General features: G+C 36.7%; 1 protein-coding gene across 4 annotated transcripts in view; it reads left to right on the plus strand.

Annotated features, from left to right (window-relative positions):
* The window catches only part of LOC100802776 (DNA-directed RNA polymerase 3B, chloroplastic), a 52707-nt gene that overhangs the window by 30097 nt on the left and 1618 nt on the right, over window positions 1–20992 (plus strand). Inside the window, exons 6-18 of one of the 4 annotated variants that reach the window (XR_005890975.1) lie at window positions 7520–7637; window positions 11649–11762; window positions 12998–13129; window positions 13533–13949; window positions 14269–14319; window positions 15453–15523; window positions 15806–15890; window positions 16009–16161; window positions 16476–16550; window positions 16715–16804; window positions 17159–17387; window positions 19872–19919; window positions 19995–20083. Coding sequence is in view for 2 of the 4 variants with exons in the window: in XM_006578406.4 (XP_006578469.1) it covers window positions 7520–7637; window positions 11649–11762; window positions 12998–13129; window positions 13533–13949; window positions 14269–14319; window positions 15453–15523; window positions 15806–15890; window positions 16009–16161; window positions 16476–16550; window positions 16715–16804; window positions 19872–19919; window positions 19995–20109; window positions 20882–20985 (1573 nt within the window). In the remaining 2 variants the exon portion in view is untranslated. Of the gene's footprint in view, window positions 1–7519; window positions 7638–11648; window positions 11763–12997; window positions 13130–13532; window positions 13950–14268; window positions 14320–15452; window positions 15524–15805; window positions 15891–16008; window positions 16162–16475; window positions 16551–16714; window positions 16805–17158; window positions 17388–19871; window positions 19920–19994; window positions 20110–20881; window positions 20986–20992 lie in introns of those variants that run through there. The other 3 variants (XR_005890976.1, XM_006578406.4, XM_006578407.4) reach the window with 3 other exon arrangements.

Here is a 20992-nt window from a genome sequence, read left to right on the forward strand (position 1 = left end):
CTCTTCTCGGTCAGCTGACATCGAGCGATGGCGCGTTGTCTGATTCTCATGGGTATCCGATGTGTAATCAGGTCTGCCCCGTGTCTGCTTGGGTACCTATACCCAACGGGTATTGTCTTTACCCTTTGGATTTGCATTTCCTTCTGATCCATTTGGTAAAGTCGCGAGCTCGTGAAGCTTCGTTCTTGGCGTTGAGGTTGGGGTGGTTCTTGTCGGCGCATTGAGGTTTTCGTTCCCAGTCAGTGGTACATCAAGATATACCGATGACAGCTATCCTTCACGACTATGATTTTCGTTGTATGATGTTCTCCTTTGGCTTGAGCTCCGATTATTCCTCACCACCGCCTCCGCATACGAGCCTGGATTCATTCTCGGGTATGGTTGTCTTCGTCGGGGTGCCTCATTTTCATTTTGCTCGTCGTGTTCCATTCGTTTGGCTTTTGGTATTATCTTTTCCACCGCGTCTCTCCCAAATTTTGGAATGTTGACATACAACTTTAGACCACCAAGGACGATGTTGTCTAGTTTCCTTTCTAAGCTGTGCACGTCCTCCACCCCTTTAAATCTAGCAAAACCATACCTCCTTCCATTCTTGTTCCGTTGTTTGGAGATGAAAATCTCCCTTATGTTGCCCAACTTTGCTAAAAGTGGATTTGGTGCTTTCGGGGAGATGGAGTCATGGCAAAGTGAGGCAGCTGATTACCTCAATTGTAGCTTGTTGACACTCCCTTTCACATACCTTGGTGTTCCTATTGGAGCAAATCCGAGAAGATATCAGACATGGGATCCTATCATCTCTAAGTGTGAGAAAATTAGTGAAGTGGAAACAGAGAAATTTGTCTTTCAGGGGGAGAGTGACTCTTTTAAAGTCAGTGCTAACATCCTATTTACTTTCTCTCTTTTTATAGGATTCCTCATAAGGTGGTGGATAAGTTAGTAAGACTTCAGAGGAATTTTATATGGGGTGGTGATCAGCAGCAGAGGAAAATAGCTTGGGTCAATTGGGAGACGGTGTGCATGCCAAAGGAAGCCAGGGGTCTGGGAGTCAAAGACATTAATTCCTTTAACTTATCTTTACTGGGTAAGTGGAATTGGAACCTATTTCAACGACCGGGGGAGTTGTGGGCTAGGGTGCTGGACTCAAAATATGGTGGTTGGAGGGGCTTGAGCGAAGGAACTAGAGCAAAGACATAATCTATGTGGTGGAGGGACCTAAAGCTTGTGTTTCAACACCCACAACATGGTGTGATAATGAACAACTCAACACTATGGAAGGTGGGTTGTGGGACAGGTTTAAATTTTGGGAGGACGCATGGATGGGTGTGGAAGAATCGCTGCTAGCAAGATACCCCAGGTTGTATGGTATATCCTCACAGCAAAATCAATATATACAGCACATGGGGGTCTTCAGAGATACAGGGTGGGATAGTGTTTGTTCGATAATGAAGTAGATATGGTGGCCTCTTTCCTAAGGGAGGTCGATTGTCTCAAGATTCAAGCTCAGCAAGGTGACCAGTGGGTGTGGAAGGTAGATCCGAGTGGGCAATACACGGTCAAATCTGCCTATTGCGTTCTACGGTAGGAGGTGGTTGACGGGAACCTGGATGGGGCTCTTGAGGAACTGCGGAAGCTTAAGATTCCCTAAAAAATTACGGTATTCGCTTGGAGACTCATAAGAGATAGGCTACCGACAAGGTCAAATTTGCGGAGGAAGCAAATTGAGGTAGACGATCCGAGGTGCCCTTTTTGCAGATCTGAGGAGGAAAGTGCAGCACATTTATTCTTTCATTGTAGCAGGATATCTCCAGTTTGGTGAGAATCATTGTCGTGGGTGAATTTGATGGGGGCCTTCCCAAATCAACCAAGGCAACATTTTCTTTACCACATACATGGAGTGACAGAGGGAAAGAGGTCTAGTAGATGGAAATGGTGGTGGCTTGCATTGACATGGACCATTTGGAAGCAAAGAAATGACATGATATTCTCTAATGGGACATTCAACGCTAACATATTATTAGGTGATGCAATTTTCTTGTTATGGACATGGCTCACACATTTGGAGAAGGATTTCAGTATCCATTTCAACCAGTGGTCATCCAATATCAGAGCAGGATTCTCTAATAGTACAGGATAGCATTCTCAAGCAAACATTTGTATTATCTTTATTTTCTCAGCATTGGTTCAACTACTGCATAGGGACCAATTCTGAGTTGTCTATTGTATTTTCTAGTACCTCTGGTACTCAATTAATATATTAGTATTTTTGCTGATAAAAAAAAACTTTTTGAAGTGGTACCACAAGTCCTTCTCGGTTGCGTCCTCAGGGAATTGGGTGAAGTAGAAAGATGCTATGTCTTTCTTGTCCCTCCATTTTGCTCGATTATAGCTTTGTTGTTGTCCATTCCTGTTCCCGGCGTAGGTCCGACGGGGATCCTCTCTCAATCTCACTTTGTCACTCGTTTTAGCCTTTCCTCTAGCCCTAACTCTCTCCCACCCAATGTTTCTCTCTCTACTCATTCTCTCACTATATTCTTTACAAGTAGAAGCAACATTGACAAGTGAAACATTATTCTGCCTATTTACAAAGGAAGAACTAGATTGCAGAGAAACACTTGATTAAGAAGATACTCTTGAAGACTAAAGCAAGTTAGGCAAATGATAAAGCCCATCATGACCCACCAATCCTTGAAGAAGAACTTCTTTAGAAACCTAAGATTTAACCACGCAATAGGAGGGATGAAATTCAAAGAAAACTGAGTTATCTTTACAGAATTGACTGACACTAAGAAGGTTTTTTGTGCTTCATTATTGTAATATACCCATAGTTAATAAAACTATGTTTGAATTCTGTGCTTCTTATTGTGTTGGAAAGTCACATAGACTACCATCTTCTCTATCTCAAACTGTATATTCTGCTCCTCTTGAACTTATATACAGTGATTTGTGGGGACCATCTCATATTTCATCCTCAAATGGTTTCTGTTATTATATCAGCTTAGTTGATGCCTATTGTAAGTTCACTTGGATCTATTTTCTTAAAAATAAATCAGAAACATTTTGTTTTTCAGCAATTTAAATCCATGACTGAACTCTAATTTGATACCAAAATTAAGAGTGTTCAAACAGATTGAGGAGGTGAATTTAGACCTCTTACCTCATTTCTTCAAACCCATGGGATCATTCACAGGCTAATTTGCCCTCTCACTTCATCAAAATGGTATTGTGGAAAGAAAACACAGGCATATCGTTGAGTTAGGCCTCACTCTTCTCAAACAAGCTTCTCTCCCTTTAAAATTTTGGGATTTTGCCTTCCAAACTGCTGTTTATTTGATAAACAGACTTCGCATTGCTTCTCTTCAATTTCAAGTTCCTTATATTGTTTTGTTTAACAAGTCACCTAATTACAATTTTTTGAGTAATTTTGGATGTTCTTGGTATCCTTTTCTTAGACCCTATAATAAACACAAACTTGATTTCAGGTCACATGAGTGTTTGTTCCTTGGTTATTCCACCTCTCACAAAGGCTACAAGTGTCTCTCTCCTAATGGCAAATTATATGTTTCCAAAGATGTTATCTTCAATGAGCTTAAATATCCTTACAATGATCTTTTTCCACCTTTATCCAACTCTGTCACTTCTTCTAAGAGTGATTTTTTACCTACTGCTCATATTCCTCTTGTTTCAACTTCACCTAATGAACTCACTCATTCTTCTCAACATGTGGAAACTAATTTTATTTCTGTAAGTGTTGATCCCTCTAGATCTCTTAATACTAAATTCCCTAATTCTCAAAATGTCACATCATTTTCTCCTCTTTCAAATGCTGAACCAAATTCTGTTACTAATGAACACTCTAACACTGTTTCTGACTTAAACAGAAATCCAAGTGAACTGTCCAGTACCTCTTCTTCTCAGTCTCACACTGTCAGTTCTCCTTGTTCTTCCCTCACAAAATGTCCATCCTATGCAAACCAGATTCGAGTCTGGAACTCATCAATCTAGGCTGCATCCTTCACTGTTTTTGGCACATTGTGAACCTAAGACTGCTAAACAGGCTCTTGTTGACCCTCAATGGTTTGCTGCTATGAAACAAGAGTATGAAGCTCTTCTTAACAATAAAACATAGGATCTTGTTCCTTTTCCCAAAGACAGACAAGCTGTGGCTTGTAAGTGGATCTTCAGAATTAAGGAGAATGCTGATGGGACTGTTAACATGTTCAAGGCTAGGTTAGTGGCTAAAGGATTTCATCTGGTTGTTGGTTGTGACTTTAATGAAACCTTTTCTCCTGTGATAAAACCTATTACAATCACTCTTGCTCTTACTAATAAATGGGATTTGTTCCAGATAGATGTCAACAATGCCTTTTTAAATGGCCATCTTGAAGAGACTATCTAGATGCAACAACCACAAGGCTTTGAAAGTTCAGATAAAACCTTGGTTTGCAAGCTACAAAAAGCTTTGTATGGCCTTAAACAGGCCCCAAGACAGCTGTTTGATAGGCTCAAAGGAACTCTTTTACAGCTTGGGTTTGTGGCCAGCAAGTGCGATCCTTCGTTGTTTGTTTATAAAAAAAAAGGACACATTATCTGCATTCTTGTTTATGTAGATGATATTATTATCACTGGTACCTCCAATGTTGTAATTCAGCAACTCACCACTAAGCTGCATTCCAATTTTTCTCTTAAACAATTGGGTAAACTTGACTATTTTCTTGGTATTGAAATCAAATCAGTGGCTGATGGGACTATTATACTGACTCAAAGCAAATATATCAGAGATTTGCTTCAGAAAACCAAAATGGCAGAAGCACAACCTATTTCTTCCCCTATGACTGCTAATTGCAAGTTAACTAAAGCTAGCTCGGATTTATTCAGTGATCCATCTCTCTATAGGTCTGTTGTTGGTGCTCTTCGATACACAACCGTTACAAGACCTGAGTTAAGCTATGCTATGAACAAGGTCTGTCAGCTCATGGCTAATCCTATGGACTCTCATTGGACAACTGTTAAATGCATTCTAAGGTACCTTAAAGGCTCTATTCATCATGGTCTGCATTTCAAGGCTGCTCCTTCCTCTCAGTCTTTTACTATCAAAGCCCTGTGTGATGCTGATTGGGCCTCAGATCCAGATGATAAAAGGTCTACCTCTGGTGCAGTGATTTATTTTGGTCCTAATTTGGTCTCATGGTGGTCCAAGAAACAATAAATTGTGGCTAGATCTTCCACTGAAGCTGAATATAGGAGCTTGGCTCAAGCCACGACTGTAGTTACATGGATTCAAAATCAGAGTTATCTGTTCCGTTTCAGATCCTAGAGATTTATTTTATTGTGACAACCAAAGTGTAGTAGCTATCAGTCATAATCCAGTTCTTCATTCCCAGACTAAGCACACGGAAATTGACATCTTTTTTGTCAGGGAGAAAGTCTTAGCTAAAGAGCTCAAGTTGTATCATATTCCTGCTAAATCAATAATAATATCTTCCAGCTTTCTTCTTCTTTTTCTCTCTCTCAAACTCTATGACCTAGCATGCCAGAGGTTAGTAATACTGGAAGAAGAAACAACAGAATTAGAAACTATACTAGAGTTATTATTAATAGTTGCAGCTGAACTAGGGAAGTTTGTATTTGAAACAGAGGTTGAGGTAGACATCAGCAGAGAAGGTTTGTCTTGAAGCTTGAGATTATGTAAGGAGTAAAGTACATTAGCACCAACAACTTCTTGAAAAAGGATCTTATTGGTCTCTTGAGACTTCACAAGACATAAGTGAGGATGAAATTCAAAGAAAATAGAGTTATCTTTGGCAAATTAACTCACTTAACAAATTTTTCGAAATTGAAGGAACACATAATAATTTGTGAAGCTTAAATGTTATGCCAGCATCATTAGGAGACACAAAGGATGAGGAACCAGTATTAGAGATACTTAAACCTTCACCATTGCCTTTGAAAATCTGATCGGGTCCATCAAAATGGGTGAATTGTTTAATATTCTGAGTCATCACTCACATGAAAACTGGCTCCAGGGTCTGGAATCCAGGTAGAGCCAGCAAGACCATTCCCATGAGAGGAAGAATTTGTGAGCATAGCACTAGTTGGCTGGGGCCTGGAACAACAACCTTGGAATTTGGATTAACCCAGGTATTGGAGGCTTTGACTGATCCAATGGAGTAAGGAATGGGTTGAAGTGTGGTAGGATCATAGGGCTGAAAATTCATATCAAACCTAAAATGGAAAACATTGGCAGTGTGTCCATATTTAAGACAAATTTGACATTGGAAGTTGGCAAATCGACCACCACCACTTCCTCTGCCGGAGCCACAAGTTTTATAAGAGTTTTGGTGCGAATAGCCTTGAGTATAGTTCAAGGACGCAGAACTTATCACCTGTGCATCTCTGTTGTAGCGTGTTAGACAAGTTTCATGACCATAGAGTAAAGCTTTTATCTCTGCAATGGATGGAGGAGTGCGCTTCTTACTCTCGATTACTGAGATTATTGACACGTAATCTGACGGTAGTCCTTCGAGAAGCGCATCAACATACTACTCGTGACGAACAAGAACTCTGACGCCAGCAAGTTCATCAACATATCCTTTGATTTTGCACAAGTACTCATAAATTGATTTGCTGTCAAGTGTAACTATGCGCATCGCAGTGCGAAGCTATCGAGCACGGGACTTCGTATGCAGGCTAAAGTACTGATGAATCTTCTCCCAAACTTGATAGGAGTGATTCGACCCAAGAACACGCAATAATATTGATTTCGAAAGAGTAGATTGAAGCCAAACAAGGAGCATTTCATCTTGAACCTCCCAAGCTTCATAGTCAGGGTTGACGTGATCGGAAATTCGATCGTCCTCCGAGAGATACCGAGGTGGAACAACGGGATTGACGACGAAACGCTGCAACTTGTGTTATTTGATAATTGGTTCTACATGTTGACATCAGTGTAGTTTGAGTCATCAAGTTTTTCCGCAATGGAGTTTGGGAATGACTGAGAAACGATGTTCGACAGAGCGGAAGCCATGAAAGCACTGATCTGAACCTTGTGAAGGGACGATGATTATGAAAAAAATGGCTCTAGATATCATATTCAATAAACTGAGAAGGGAAAGGAGAGAAAACTGGAGAAAAATGAACTGATATTATTATGATCTGAAAAGTTAGTTAGAGTTAGTTACAACAGAGATATATATGGATCTCTGACCCTTTAAACTAACACTAACAAATTCTGACTCCCTAATCCTAGTTAGGTGCAGTTAGTCGAAGCTAACAACCCTTGCAAACATATAATTTGTTGTTTAACACTAGAGGGGTGCTGTTAGCAAAAACTAACAGCCCTTACAATCATTTTACAAAACTGTTTTCACAGTTGTACAAGTACATACTCTAATAAATTTGTAAAAAACATATAATAGTGAAGGATGGATGTAACTTTTCACATTTTTTTAATATTTAATCCTTTGTAACTTAGTTGCTTGCCTGCGTGTTTGTGTCTAACATTTCATAATACTCTTTCCAGATATGACAAGGGCGGACACTTATTCTTACCATCTTATATCATGCGTACTCATGGATCTAGGAAGCAACAAGATGTAATGAAGAATGTCAATGGAGCACAAATGCAAAAAGTTTTTGAGGTAGTGCATGTAAATTTCCATTTCCTTTTGACTAAATGTCACTTTTGGTCCTTTATGTTTTTCTATTTTGGTACATTAAGTTTTAAAAGTTTGTTTTTATCCTTTATGTTTTCAAAATGTATCGTTTTGGTCCGTATTTTAATTTACCATTTAAAATGTTAGAGTTCTATTAACATTTAAATTTTGAAATAATTATCTTCTCTTTCAAACGCTCTTTCATTCTTCTCAGGCTTGAGCCTCTGCAAGCACACCCCAAAAATAAATAAATAAACAAGCATTATTCAGAACTTTTATTTCACGTTTCAATTTTAAACCACTGAATCAGGTGCGGAGGTTTCTTCAAAGCTCAAACAGGACAAAGCCTTATTCGACGAAGGAGTAGAGAGATCCAACATGCTCCTTTGGGATCAAGCCTCCTTGCACCTTTGTTAATTCTGAAAAGCATAAAAGAAAATGGTAGCAATTAATAGAAATCCAAGCTAAGAGTTGTTCTAATTGTATGGAAATTGAAGTGATGGGAGGGACGTGGTGTACTTTTTGGATCCAATTTTCTTCAATTGTTCTTCGCAACAATGTTGTCAAACTTGTAACTCATAAGAGGAATGGTATGGGGGTAAAAGATCATAACACAACTCGCAAGAGTTATATGCATATATAAAAAATATATTTACATACATACACATACATAATAATACAGACAAGAAAAAAAAGGGGATAACTCATAATAAAACATAAAGATTAAGATCCAATACGTAAGACATAATAAGTTGAAATTACTTAATAAAAACACAATAGGCTAGAATATCATTCAAATTTAAACCAGGATAGTCATCCTCCATGTGATCTTCATCTTCCTCCTCATTAATAGCATCAGGATAGAACTATACTCAGTGGGCTCGCAAACAAAAAATAGAAGGATCACCAAACAGAAAACACCAAACAACACTTACCAGCACCGTCACATCAAGTAGAGAAGGGTCAATGACAACCAACGAGTCCAAACAACACAGTCAGCGTCGGCGACAACCAACAACGATGACGGAAGTGTTGACAACGACCGCTGACGGAAGCATCGGCGATGATCGAGATGGCACCTTTGAGCGAAGGGGAAGCAGCAGAGCATTTTGCAGAGAAGGGTCTTGCAGGTCCGCTTTTCTGTTTGAAACTGTTAGGATATAAGGAGAAGGGAGAGTTAGTTAAGATATACTATTAATGACTTAGTTAGTAAGATGGGTTTATTAGATATAAATAGGGGAAGAAGGACAGGAGAGAGGCAAATTTGTTGTCGTTGTAAATTGAGCATTAGCTCTTTGTGAAAGGAGAAATCCTTTGTGAAGGGGAAACCCTTGGAGGATAGTTTTCTCTCCTGTTTTTTGTTCTTTTAGGATCAAGATATTCCATCTTTCTTTCCTTTCTTCTATTGTGTGATTTGGGTTCTTAACAATGAAAATTATGATGAAGCAAAATTAGCAAGAGAAACAGCAAATGGAAAAGTTATGATGGAGGAAGAAGTTGATCCTTTGATCAAGAAGGAGAAACACAAGGAACACAAAGTGAAAAATGTGGGCTGCAAAGACCATTTTCTTGATAATCCAATACCAAAGTTGATCAAGAAAGAAGTCGAAGCTGGTGATGCAGCCAAGCCTCATTCTTTTCAAGATTCAGATTTCCATAAAAAGATTGTTATGATGAAACAAAAATCATCGTTGGACCCAGATTTGATCATGAAGGTGGCTGGAACATCAATGGTGTTGGAATCTTGGAATGTCAACTTGTTGGGTGAGCCTTTAGCATTAAACTTTGTTGTGTCTATGGATGATAGCTCGACAATGGGGCCAAGACAGAAGGGATGTACAAAGGCAGTCATGATGATTCATGTTATACGGAGTCCATCCTTGTCCCCACCACCACCGAAGTTGCCGTACCTGAGTTTGCATAAAGTGGCCAGTGGGTTTGCAATTGATTCCCTCTGGAAGAACACCAAAGAGGCACATCCTGTTAGTGTCAATGATTTAGTTTTGAAGGATGAGAAAGAGTAAAGGGAAGTTTTGGAATTCTATAAAGTGGGTCCAACTTTTTACATAATGGGCTGTAGAAATGGGATTCATAAAAGAGGGAGGAGCAAAAACTTGGAGTTCAACTGGGTGGCTAGATTTATACTGCTAAACTTGGATGCATGTATAGCTGATGACACGTTAATAGAGAAAAGGTGGAAAAAGATTGCAGTAACACCTATGGAGGTCTAGATTAATCAGAATTTGCTTCCATCCAGATCTCCACCGGAGCCACCAAACTTAACCCTGCATGCAAGGGCAGTGGATCATTCCTAGCTAAGCCACAATGGGTGATGATGTCTTCCGGCAATTGGAGAAAACTTGAGAAAATCTATCATTTCAATGTACAATTACAGTTTTCAAATTCCAACCATGAGGACAAGGTTGATTTTTAGGAGGGGTGTATTGTTAGGATATAAGGAGAAGGGAGAGTTAGTTAAGATAGACTACTAATGAGTTAGTTAATTAGTTAGTTAGTTAGTTAGATGGGTTTATTAGATATAAATAGGGGAAGAAGGATAGGAGAAAGGCAAATTTGTTGTCATTGTAAATTGAGCATTAGCTCTTTGTGAAAGGAGAAATCCTTTGTGAAGGGGAAACCCTTGAAGGAGAGTTTTCTCTCCTATTTCTGTTCTTTTCTATCTATTCAGTAAAATTCTTTCTTTTCTTCATTTTAATTCTTCGTTCCTAATAGAAACCCTAGAATAGGGTCTTACTTTATTTTCGAACTAGGTTTGTTGAACCCGACCCGAAAAGCCCAACTTCAAATTAGGCTGAACCCGACCTGCGCCCAACGTTCTGGATTGAGACGGAACTCAACCAACCATGTTTGCGAGCAAACTTACGTTCCCCTGTGCAATCCGTAGTAGCAATGATCTTCATCACGAGTTGACACGAGGAAGCCCCAAAAACTCGTAACACGAACGAGTATGCGAGTTTACTAGCGTGTTTGACAACATTGCATGGCAAAGATCTGAATTCGGTTCTGCGTTTCATGTTTTGGTTTTCATTTTGCCCCTTTCTAGTTCTTATGGCAGTGGAGGAGCAAAGTGTTTGAGATGGTTTGCGGGGAGGGTGAAGGTGATGTGGCAACGCAACCAAGAGTGGGAGGTAATGTAATGGAGCGGTCAATGAGGGGGAATATGTTGTGGTGGCGCAAGGTGACGCTTATTCGGACTCCCTTGCCTGCAAAGTGGAGTTCTTTGACACAGTGGCAGAGGACAGGGCAATGCTTGTTGATGAGGGAGTTGATATTGAGGAGAATAGGAACAACAAAGAAGCAGTAGAGGGTGAGGTCTTCTTGGTCATAGAAGAGCTTCTTGGTTTTGGGCTTGTCAGAGGAAGAGGACGATGATGGTGATCAGCGCTTTATGAGGTTGTTGGCGGCGGAGGTAGACATGAAGTCACCAGTCTCAGAGGCCCCTGACAACAATGATGTCGGTTACCCATAAAGCACCATTGTTTGTTTATTTGTTTTTGTTTCTAATTTTTAAAACAAAACAAAGATAGTGGTGGCTAAAAACCGCTAATATGTTGAAATAATTATTTCAAAAATTAAATGTTAACAAAACACTAATGCTTTAAATGGAACATTAAAGACAGGACCAAAACAATACCTTTCGAAAACATAAAAGATCAAAATGAAACTTTTAAAACTAAATATGCATAAAGGACCAAAAGTGACATGTAGCCATTCCTTTTTTGATTGGCAATGAAAATGTGTAGCAGTGTTATATAAAAATATGATAAGAAATTTGATGAATTGCTTGCATTACCAAATCAGTAACTTGTTTTCATTCAATGGTTACAAGTTTCTTATTATTAAAAATGTATTGTCAGTAGTCAGTATTTCTAAACAGTTTCAATCTTTGTATTCTGCATTTTCTGGTTCACTGAATTGTATCTATATATATATACTTTTTTTTTCATAATAAAAAGGCATCATTGTTTTGTGCAGACCTTGGATATTCTTGGCAACACCAAATGGCGAGTAAATAGAAGAATGCTTGGAGTTGTCGAGTCAATTTGGGCTGGAGGGGGTAACATTGCAGGACTGGTTGATTGTAAAGATGTAAGCATTTTTTTTTTGCTCAGCAAAAATAGGTAATTAGATATATGTAAAGTACCAGAGGTACTTAAAATACAGACAATAGAGATATACACAGCTGGTATCAATACTATCCTAGAGGTTAATATTAGATACCATCTGAACCCAAGGCCAAGATTACTGCTGTGGTGTACCTACTACAGAGAATCCTAGCCAGTACCCTTCTTTCCTATTTACCCAAATACATCCCCCAGCTGAGAGGACCACTGGTTGTAATGCATAGTGAAGTCTTTCTCCATAACTTTAAGCCATGACCATAATAGGAGAAGTGCGTCATCCATTACTTTTCTTGTGTTGAAAATATGTGTGTCAAAAACTGTTTTGTTTCTATGCTGCCAAATGGTCCACGTGAGGGCTATCCACCAGCATTTCCATCTTGTATCCTTAATACTATAGACATTCCCGTTGGTGTGTTGCATAAAGTGTTCAATTGGGTTCTGTGGAAAGACAGCCTTTTTTCCCACCCATAACAATGATTCCCACCACAGGGGGAGTATTCTGCTGCATTGGAAAAAGAGATGTGCTGCATCCTCCTCCATATTGTTGCATAATGGGCATGTCACATCAGATATCTCCACTTGTCTCTTCCTTAAGTTGGCCTTTGTCGGTAGCCTGTTCCTAATGAGCCTCCATGCAAACGCCGCTTTAGGTGGTATCCTTAGTTTCCATAACTCCACGAAAGGCCTATTATCTACAACCCCCCTTGTTGCTTCTGACAAGATGTAAGCATATATAAAAAAAACATAATTGATTACTTGTAATATTCTTCTGTCCATCCAAATGAATTTAGTGCTTGTATAAAAGAGAGAGGGGGCAGGTTTTTAGGTCTTCATAGAAGAGTGATTGTATTCTTTCTGCTTTTTTCCCCCATTTACCTATTTCTTCTGCCACTAAAAAAGCTAAGTAAAAAAGTGGCTTTACAAACAAACAAATAATGACAAAGCCTTATCCACTAGGTGAGGTAAAAAGGGACTTTACATGAACTAAAAATATATTCACTTCTGTATGGTAGTATTTGAATCGTTTGACATCCTTGAGACTGCAATGAGTCGAGATTAATCACAGACTCAGTCTAAAATTTCCAAATTCATTTGATGGCTAAATCCATATACATGTTCATTTGATGGCTAATTAATTCTCAATGTTACCTATTACTATGCAATTAATCTAGCCTTCATATATTCTTCTTTGACTTGTAGGTTCCTAAACCAGATAAGCCGCCTGTAGAGGATTTAAAGCTAATTCAGGAGTGGAAATGCAGTGTAAGGAAGGCAAAAAAAATTAATCTGGAAAGGCATTCTCTAAGATGTGACACCGAACTTAAGCTTTCTGTAAGACCTTCCCTCTCACCGTAAAATATTTTTTTCAGTGATATGTTTGAACTATTGGGAACAACTGCAAATTCCAAATTTAGTTACATCCGTGTCCTATGATTTTACTTGCATCTTACATAATAGGATGTTGGTAGGGTTATGACATGAGAGGCAAACACAAGGACTCCACACAGGATAATTTTAGAGCCCTGTGTAGGGTTGTGCATATATTTCTCTGTTCACATGACACAAATGAAAGGAAAAGCATCCAAATACATAATTAGATGTGATTTCCAAAGTTTGTTTGTTCAATGTGATCATTAATCGCATAATCTGAACTAAGTTTACCATTATCATGTTCAATACTATCCCATGTTTCACTAGTTGAGCAATAATTTAAAGAAAATACATTCTTAAACAGGTGGCACGAAAAATGAAAGATGAGGAAGGCTTTTATTATCCTCACAATCTTGATTTCCGTGGTAGAGCATATCCTATGCATCCTCATTTGAATCATTTAGGTTCTGATCTGTGTCGAGGACTACTTGAATTTGCTGAAGGGAGGCCATTGGGAAAGTCTGGACTAAGGTGGCTGAAGATACATCTAGCAAATTTGTATGCTGGTGGTATTGAGAAGCATTCTTATGATGGGCGCCTAGGATTTATAGAGGATCATATTCATGATATATTTGATTCTGCTGATCACCCTATTAACGGAAATCGTTGGTGGTTAACAGCGGAGGATCCTTTCCAGTGCCTTGCTGCTTGTATTAATCTATCAGAGGCCTTAAGAAGCTCATCACCAAATTCTTTTATCTCTCATCTTCCAATTCATCAGGTAAATTCATCATTGGAAGCCTTAAAAGCAATGAAAAAAGAAAGCTGTTATAGCCTTTTTCTTTTGGGAGTTCTTTTGATGTTAATCAAAATTGATTCCAAGAGTAGACCCTCAAGACCAAAAGGTAAATGCAATAAAAGAGAAAGCAAAAAGGAAAAAATGAAAGATGAAATTTGGTACCAAAACCCTATAAGTGAATGCATTGTTGGCTTTTTCATGTTGCAAAACTCTATGATATGGGTCACTTTTCAATTTAAACTTTTTTTCTGTATGTTTTCAAAAAGTATTTGTTAGTAATGGTACTCTGATGAAATTTTAGGATGGTTCCTGCAATGGCTTACAGCACTATGCAGCTCTGGGAAGAGATAATGTAGGTTTACAAATCTCGTTTCTTTCCTTTTGCAATGGCTCTTAATAGAATCTTTTTAACTTTATATACTTTGTGGACTTGTGATGATTTCACTGTTATATAATGTTTTTGTATAGCTTTCTTCAACATTTATCCTTGAGTAACTTTGGCATTAAATGTGCTAGTATTGTTAACAATGAAAATCATTTTATGGAAATAGACCTTAATCTAATACTGGAAGATTCTAGGCAAGTTGTTCCTTGAAATAACAGTCTCTATGATCAAGTGGTCAAGATTTCTATCCATAATTCCTTTAAACCTCATAAATTGAACTTAATATTAAGGTACAGCGTGTCTATTAGACTATAAATTGTTCACACCCCAAGCAGTTCTTGCATGGTGTGTTATAAATGTAAAATCATTAATGGGCCTTTACCTAATAAATTATGCTTTTAGGAAAGTGGGTCCTTGACAAGTTTTGTTATAGTGTATTGAAATAAAATAACCACTATCTAGTACTCCTGTGAGTCATCGTATCAATACAGCTTATTCAATACATAGAAAAATAGTCTTCCTTTTTGTTTTTTATTATTCTGGCAGCTATTTGATGCTACGTTACCTTCATGTGATGATATATCCATGGCCAGTAATTAATTTTACAATTAAGTGATATCAATCTTATAATTTATAATTTGCTAATTGCCTTCCCTTTCTTTCAATCATTGGTTTTAAATTTATTTGCATCAACATGCTTCTAGCTAAATGTAGTGATTAGTTTTTCTATTACCTTTCTGCTATGTTGGATCAGATCTATTTAAAATTGGCCATGCTTTGTAGTGATGTTCTATTTTCCTGACCACCTGAGTCATTGATCAGTATCGCCAGAAACAACTCATGATTGCAATGATTGATAATTACATTTCTATGGCAATTAAGGTGTTTGTTATTTAATCACATTCTAAAATGGCTACAGTGATCTTTGTCAGTGCAGAATTTATTAATCTGTCCCACACACATATATGGTCCCTTTGCTTTTGATCCACTTCCTTCCATTACTAGTGTGGTTAAAGTGATAAATTATTCTACATTATTTTCCATTTCTGGTTAGTGGCATTTATTATTCTCACTTTACTGGAATAAATGTACTTTCTCAGCTGGAGGCTGCTGCAGTTAACTTGGTTGCTAAAGAGAAACCTGCTGATGTTTACACAGAGATTGCTGTTAGGTATATTAAATTCATTTCAGCTGTGTTTTGCATTTGATGCTGTTACTATATTGACATCTGAGCCCTTCTTGTTATTACTGTACTTCCTCACTGAATAGAAAATTTTTACATGTTTTTGTGTTTTTCATTGGGGTAGTTTCATTTTTGTTAAATCTTACTTCATGACCTACTATTCTTGTGTAAATTATCCAAACTCAGAAGATCTTTTGTGATCCATAATATTCTTGTCATAATTACTTTGGACTATTAATATTTTAGACATTTAAATTGAAATATGGGTAGGGTTTATGATATAATGAGACGAGACAGCAACAAAGACCCAGATACCTTTCCAAATGCTTTGTTAGCAAAGGTGTTGCTTGGTCAGGTCAGTCTTGATTTCAAGTTTCAAAGTTGTGCTAATTACTAAATGATAAAATTTCTACTCCAGCAATTGGCTATGGTTTCTTTTTTCTGTTCTACTCTAAACTTTTGAAAGTATTCAGATTGATAGGAAACTGGTCAAACAGACAGTAATGACTTCTGTTTATGGTGTTACTTATATTGGGGCACGGGAGCAAATTAAGAGAAGATTAGGGGAGAAAGGTCTCATTACTGATGATAGACTTTTATATGCTGCATCTTGCTATGCAGCTAAGGTGAGTATCAGCTACATTATATTCTAGGATTTTAGCTGTTAGAGATTGCAATTGCTGCCTTAATGTGCAATTACTAAACTATTATCATTGCATTGTGAGATCATTTCCTCCTTCAATGGTTAATACTTAATAGAATAGAACAGCAAAATTTTCTTTCTACTAAGATCTCTGTATTTATGTAAAAACAAAAAAAAGAAAAATCTTTATTGGCATGCTTATGCATTCCATCAGGTTTTTTGATGTATTCAAATGCTCTTATCATTCTGGTTATTATTAGGAAGTTTGATTGACATTTTCAAACTTAATTTCTGTAGGTGACATTGGCTGCCCTTGGAGAAGTTTTTGAAGCTGCACGTGGCATCATGGGTTGGCTTGGGGATTGTGCAAAGGTTAGCTCTCTTATCACACACAGTATGTTGGATTCCAAATGATGCCATTGGTCCTCTTAGTTACTTTTGGCACTTTGTTTATGGGTTTATGCATATATGTGTGGCTGCATATTTCTTTGCTTAGTCTCTTTTCCTGAAAAGGGTCACTCTGAAACATTCTACAGGTGATTGCTTGTGAAAACCAGGCTGTTCGCTGGACCACTCCTCTTGGTCTTCCTGTTGTACAACCATACTGTAAAACTGAACGTTATCAGGTGAGCCTTCATGGATATTTTCTTTTCTTCTTTTTGGTATTTATTGAAAGGAAGCGAAAACAAGAGAACTGAATCCGGGAGTGTATTACACAGCCAAGTATATTATTATATTCTATGGATAATAATAAAGGAATAATTGCAGATATCCTAATTGCCTAATTACTGTAATTACATAGAACCTAGAATAGTCCCATGACAAAAAACCATGATATAGTATGAATCATATGCACTCCCTCTCTAGTTGGAGTATATGAATCATATGCACCAAGCTTGTTACATATAAATATACTAGGCGGTTAGTGGCAGCCAAAAAATAAAGGTGACATGACCAGAAGTGGTGTGTGTGGTTGCCAGCAGGAGAGTACGTCAACTAACAGTGGCACAGAAGGGCTGGAAGTGACTGGAAAAAGGGGAAATCACTGAGCATTGGCATGAGCTGAAAACCAGATAGGAGACAGTTTCTGAAAAAAATGTTAGCACTAATAGGGTCCACCGGAAGGCATGAAATAGTTGTCTCTTGTCAAGCTCTGGATAACATGTTGAAAGTAAGAGTTTGGCCATCTTGAGCTGGTGCCATTCTAAGGTAGTGTTGGCTCTGCATAATATTAGCTTTTTTTCTTCTTAACAGGAGAAGCTGGACCAAACAGTATTATATTGAAGTTCTAAAAATTATAAGGACCTTATTTTATAGTATAATTCTAAAAAAAAAGAGCTTCTACAAAAGCTCCATTGGAGTAGCTTCTCCTATGCTTATGCGGAGCATTTTTGTAGCAAACTCCTATTTAGTTCCCACCATGTACATTTGTCCGAGTATAAACAACTAGAAGCTGATCTTTTTATTGGCATACTCCTACATTTGCATTTGTACATAAAACTTGAGTTCCACTAAAAAAAAGACAATAGTTTGAAAGACAACTCAGGGATGTCGGTGAAGTCAAGGAATATTTCTAGAAAGAAAGAGCTAGAATATCCATGAGTCCAAAAAAAGAAAATTCTGACTTTCTTAAAACCAACATTTGGAAGCTTCAAACCATTATTTTGAAGATAACTCAGAGATCTTGGTGAAGTCAGGGAATATTGCTAGAAAGAGAGCTGGAGAACACATCAGCCTCAGAAGGTTTAAATGAATCTTGTAGGAGAAAAGAGCCAAAAAGGAATGAATCTTGACCAACTTGAATCTCTTGTTGAAATGCAGAGTGATTCCTATAGATGACTCTCAGAAAGTGTTTTTTAAAAGATAAGATTGAATCAAGAGTCACTAATGAGAAATAACAAGTGAAGCTATTTATAATTTTAACAGATAAAACCGATTCAATCGATTATTAAGTGTGGTAATCAATTAATTTGTTCAAATCCCTCTTGCTCTGCATTTTCAGAAACGTGGTAATCAATTACAGATTGTGGTAATTGATTATCTCGTTTCACAGAGAGATGTGGAACTTCCTAAATCAAAGAGCAAGCAATGTGGAATTTCCTAACACCCCCTTCCATATAGATGCCTGCCAGAACAAGCAAGCCTACTCTAATAGGTGAAGGCGAGAACCAATATGGACTTATAGACTTTGATACCATGTAAAATGAGAGAAAATATATAGGGATAATAGACTGAAACCATGTGTTCCAATACACAACGGTGTAGAGTTTATATAGGCTTATAGCATTGATTGCACATAAATACATGATATTTGGTTTCCTTTAAATCAAGGATTATATGCCTACAAACTACATTTATTACAATGTCATTTAGAATATCTTTCAGATTCTCAACACCAACAATGACTTGTGATTGAATGTCAGTATAAACTTGTTTTGTACTGTCTATGCATGGCCATTAAACTCTTATTGAATTAAATTATGTTAAATAAACTTGTTTTTTTTTATCTCCTTTAAAATATTATTGAACAACAATATACAATAATTTATATATTTTATCATTTGCAATCAATGTTTATAATACTTTAATTAATATTATATATATTATTTATAAATCACCATTAAAATTTTTTATTAATTAAATAATTTTTTGACATTTTTAAAAATTAAATTTTTTAAATATTTATACTTTAATATTTTTCATTATTATTAAAATAGTTATATGTAAATTAAATTAATTTTACAGAATATTTTTTTATAAATATTATTTTTTCATTGGTCGAGATAAGTAGTTTTAAATAAAACTAAAGATTTTAAAAATATTACCAAAAAACTTTTAGCTTAAAAGTAGCTTTTAGGCTAAAAAAATTGAATATGGCAAACGACTTGTACCGTTTTTTATCTTTAGATTTAGCATAAAATTAGCTTTTGAGTTTTTTTTTATTAAAAAAAAATTGGAGCTAAGCATTCCATGTGTTGTTTGTGCATCATTTCGTCCATATTCTCACTGTCATCTTTGCATCTATGATAATTTGTTTCTTTAGTAGTCAAATGTTAGGAATGCCTCATTTCACTTTGTACTTGTTTGGGAGTTGGAATATCTTTAAACTGGATTATTGAACGTAATATGTATTTTTCAGTGTGTTTATTTGTAACGAGTTGAGTTTTTATAAGTTTTGGTTTGAGAGGATGTGTTAAAATATTAGAATTTCTGTTGTTAGTAGCCTTATTATTTATGTGGTATTACTGGGTTTAGCTTGTGCTAGTTGGTCCAGAATATTAGTATAATAGGAGTCTAGGGTGGTGCTTTGTATCACATCTCCTTATTTATGTATATTTCTCTCTTCTCCATCTTTCCATGAGGCGATAATTTCAACAAATAGAATAGTAACTCAACAATGAGACGGCAAATTTAAAGTCCTACCTAAGTGGGCCAGGCCTAGATCAACAGTCTACCTACACAATATGTAATAATATATTAGTGATAGTGGACACTGCGTTCTGTTGCACTTGGAATTAGTAGCATATTGACAACCTGATATTTTCTCATAAATAGCCCGATAATATAAATTATAGAAAATAGAAATCCATGGCCAGGTGCCAATAATTATACATTTTAATAAAATTATATGGATTTTAAACTTTTTGGCTGATCTCCATACATTTTAATAATGAATCTCACCATGGACTGCAGATAAGAACATCTCTTCAGCTTTTGGCTTTGCAGAGGGAGGGAAGCGCAGTAAGTATAGATAATCTTTATATTCCACTTTTCTTTTCTTTCTGAACTATTTTCATTATTAAGACTGTATTCCAGGTATCTGTCAAGAAGCAGAGAAGTGCATTTCCTCCAAACTTTGTACATTCATTGGATAGTTCACACATGATGATGACTGCTCTAGCTTGCAATGACGCTGGATTATGTTTTGCAGGTTTGAAGACAACATTTTACTAATGATATAATAAACATTTGTGAAGTTTCGCTTTAGAATAATAAATTCATAAATATTAGTTTGCTATTCTTTTTAAATGGATAGAATTTTCCTGTTTTGTCTTTGGTGTTTGTTTAATTGTATTTGGAAGTAGGGATGGAGTTGGAATCAGTTACTTTTACGATTGTAATTGTAAAGAAAATGCAGTTTGCTGTAGGCTTGCATTTTAGAGGAGTTTCTTTCTTTCTTTATAGAATCCATTCTTCTAGTTAAGGTCATCCACAGGGACACTAATAGAATTGCCGTATGTGAAATTAGTGATTAATTTCTGAAAATTGCATGCAGAAACTTGCTTGCGCTCTCTCTTTTGTGAGATAGAAAATTCAATCTTTAGTTCACTTAGTATGAGTAGGATTGGCCGTATATCATAGTTTCTATAGTTGAAATGTCATTCTTTCATCATTGTGTCCTGATCCTTTTTCTGGTTTCTTCATCTCAAACCTCTCAGTTTGTCTTTAAATACGTGTTCAATACTGAAGATCTTGAGATTGTGCTTTGATCAATGAGAAAATTTAGGTTAATCCATTTTAATGAACATAAATCCAGTTTTAGCTTTCAGGTTCTGTAAATATATTTACATTTATTTTCACTTTTTATGCTTAACTTCGAGAAATTTGGTGGAGGGAAATGTCTATTGGAGAAATATGCCTTCTTTTTCTTTTCTTACATGTTTCTTCCTGCTTGATTTTTGAGAAATGATTATTATTTGCAGGGGTTCATGATTCGTTTTGGACACACCCATGCGATGTTGAGAAAATGAATCAGATTCTAAGGGAAAAATTTGTGGAGCTTTATAACATGCCTATACTTGAAAATGTGAGTT

Source organism: Glycine max, chromosome 4, assembly GCF_000004515.6.
Source record: "Glycine max cultivar Williams 82 chromosome 4, Glycine_max_v4.0, whole genome shotgun sequence".
NCBI classification, from domain to species: Eukaryota; Viridiplantae; Streptophyta; class Magnoliopsida; order Fabales; family Fabaceae; genus Glycine; species Glycine max.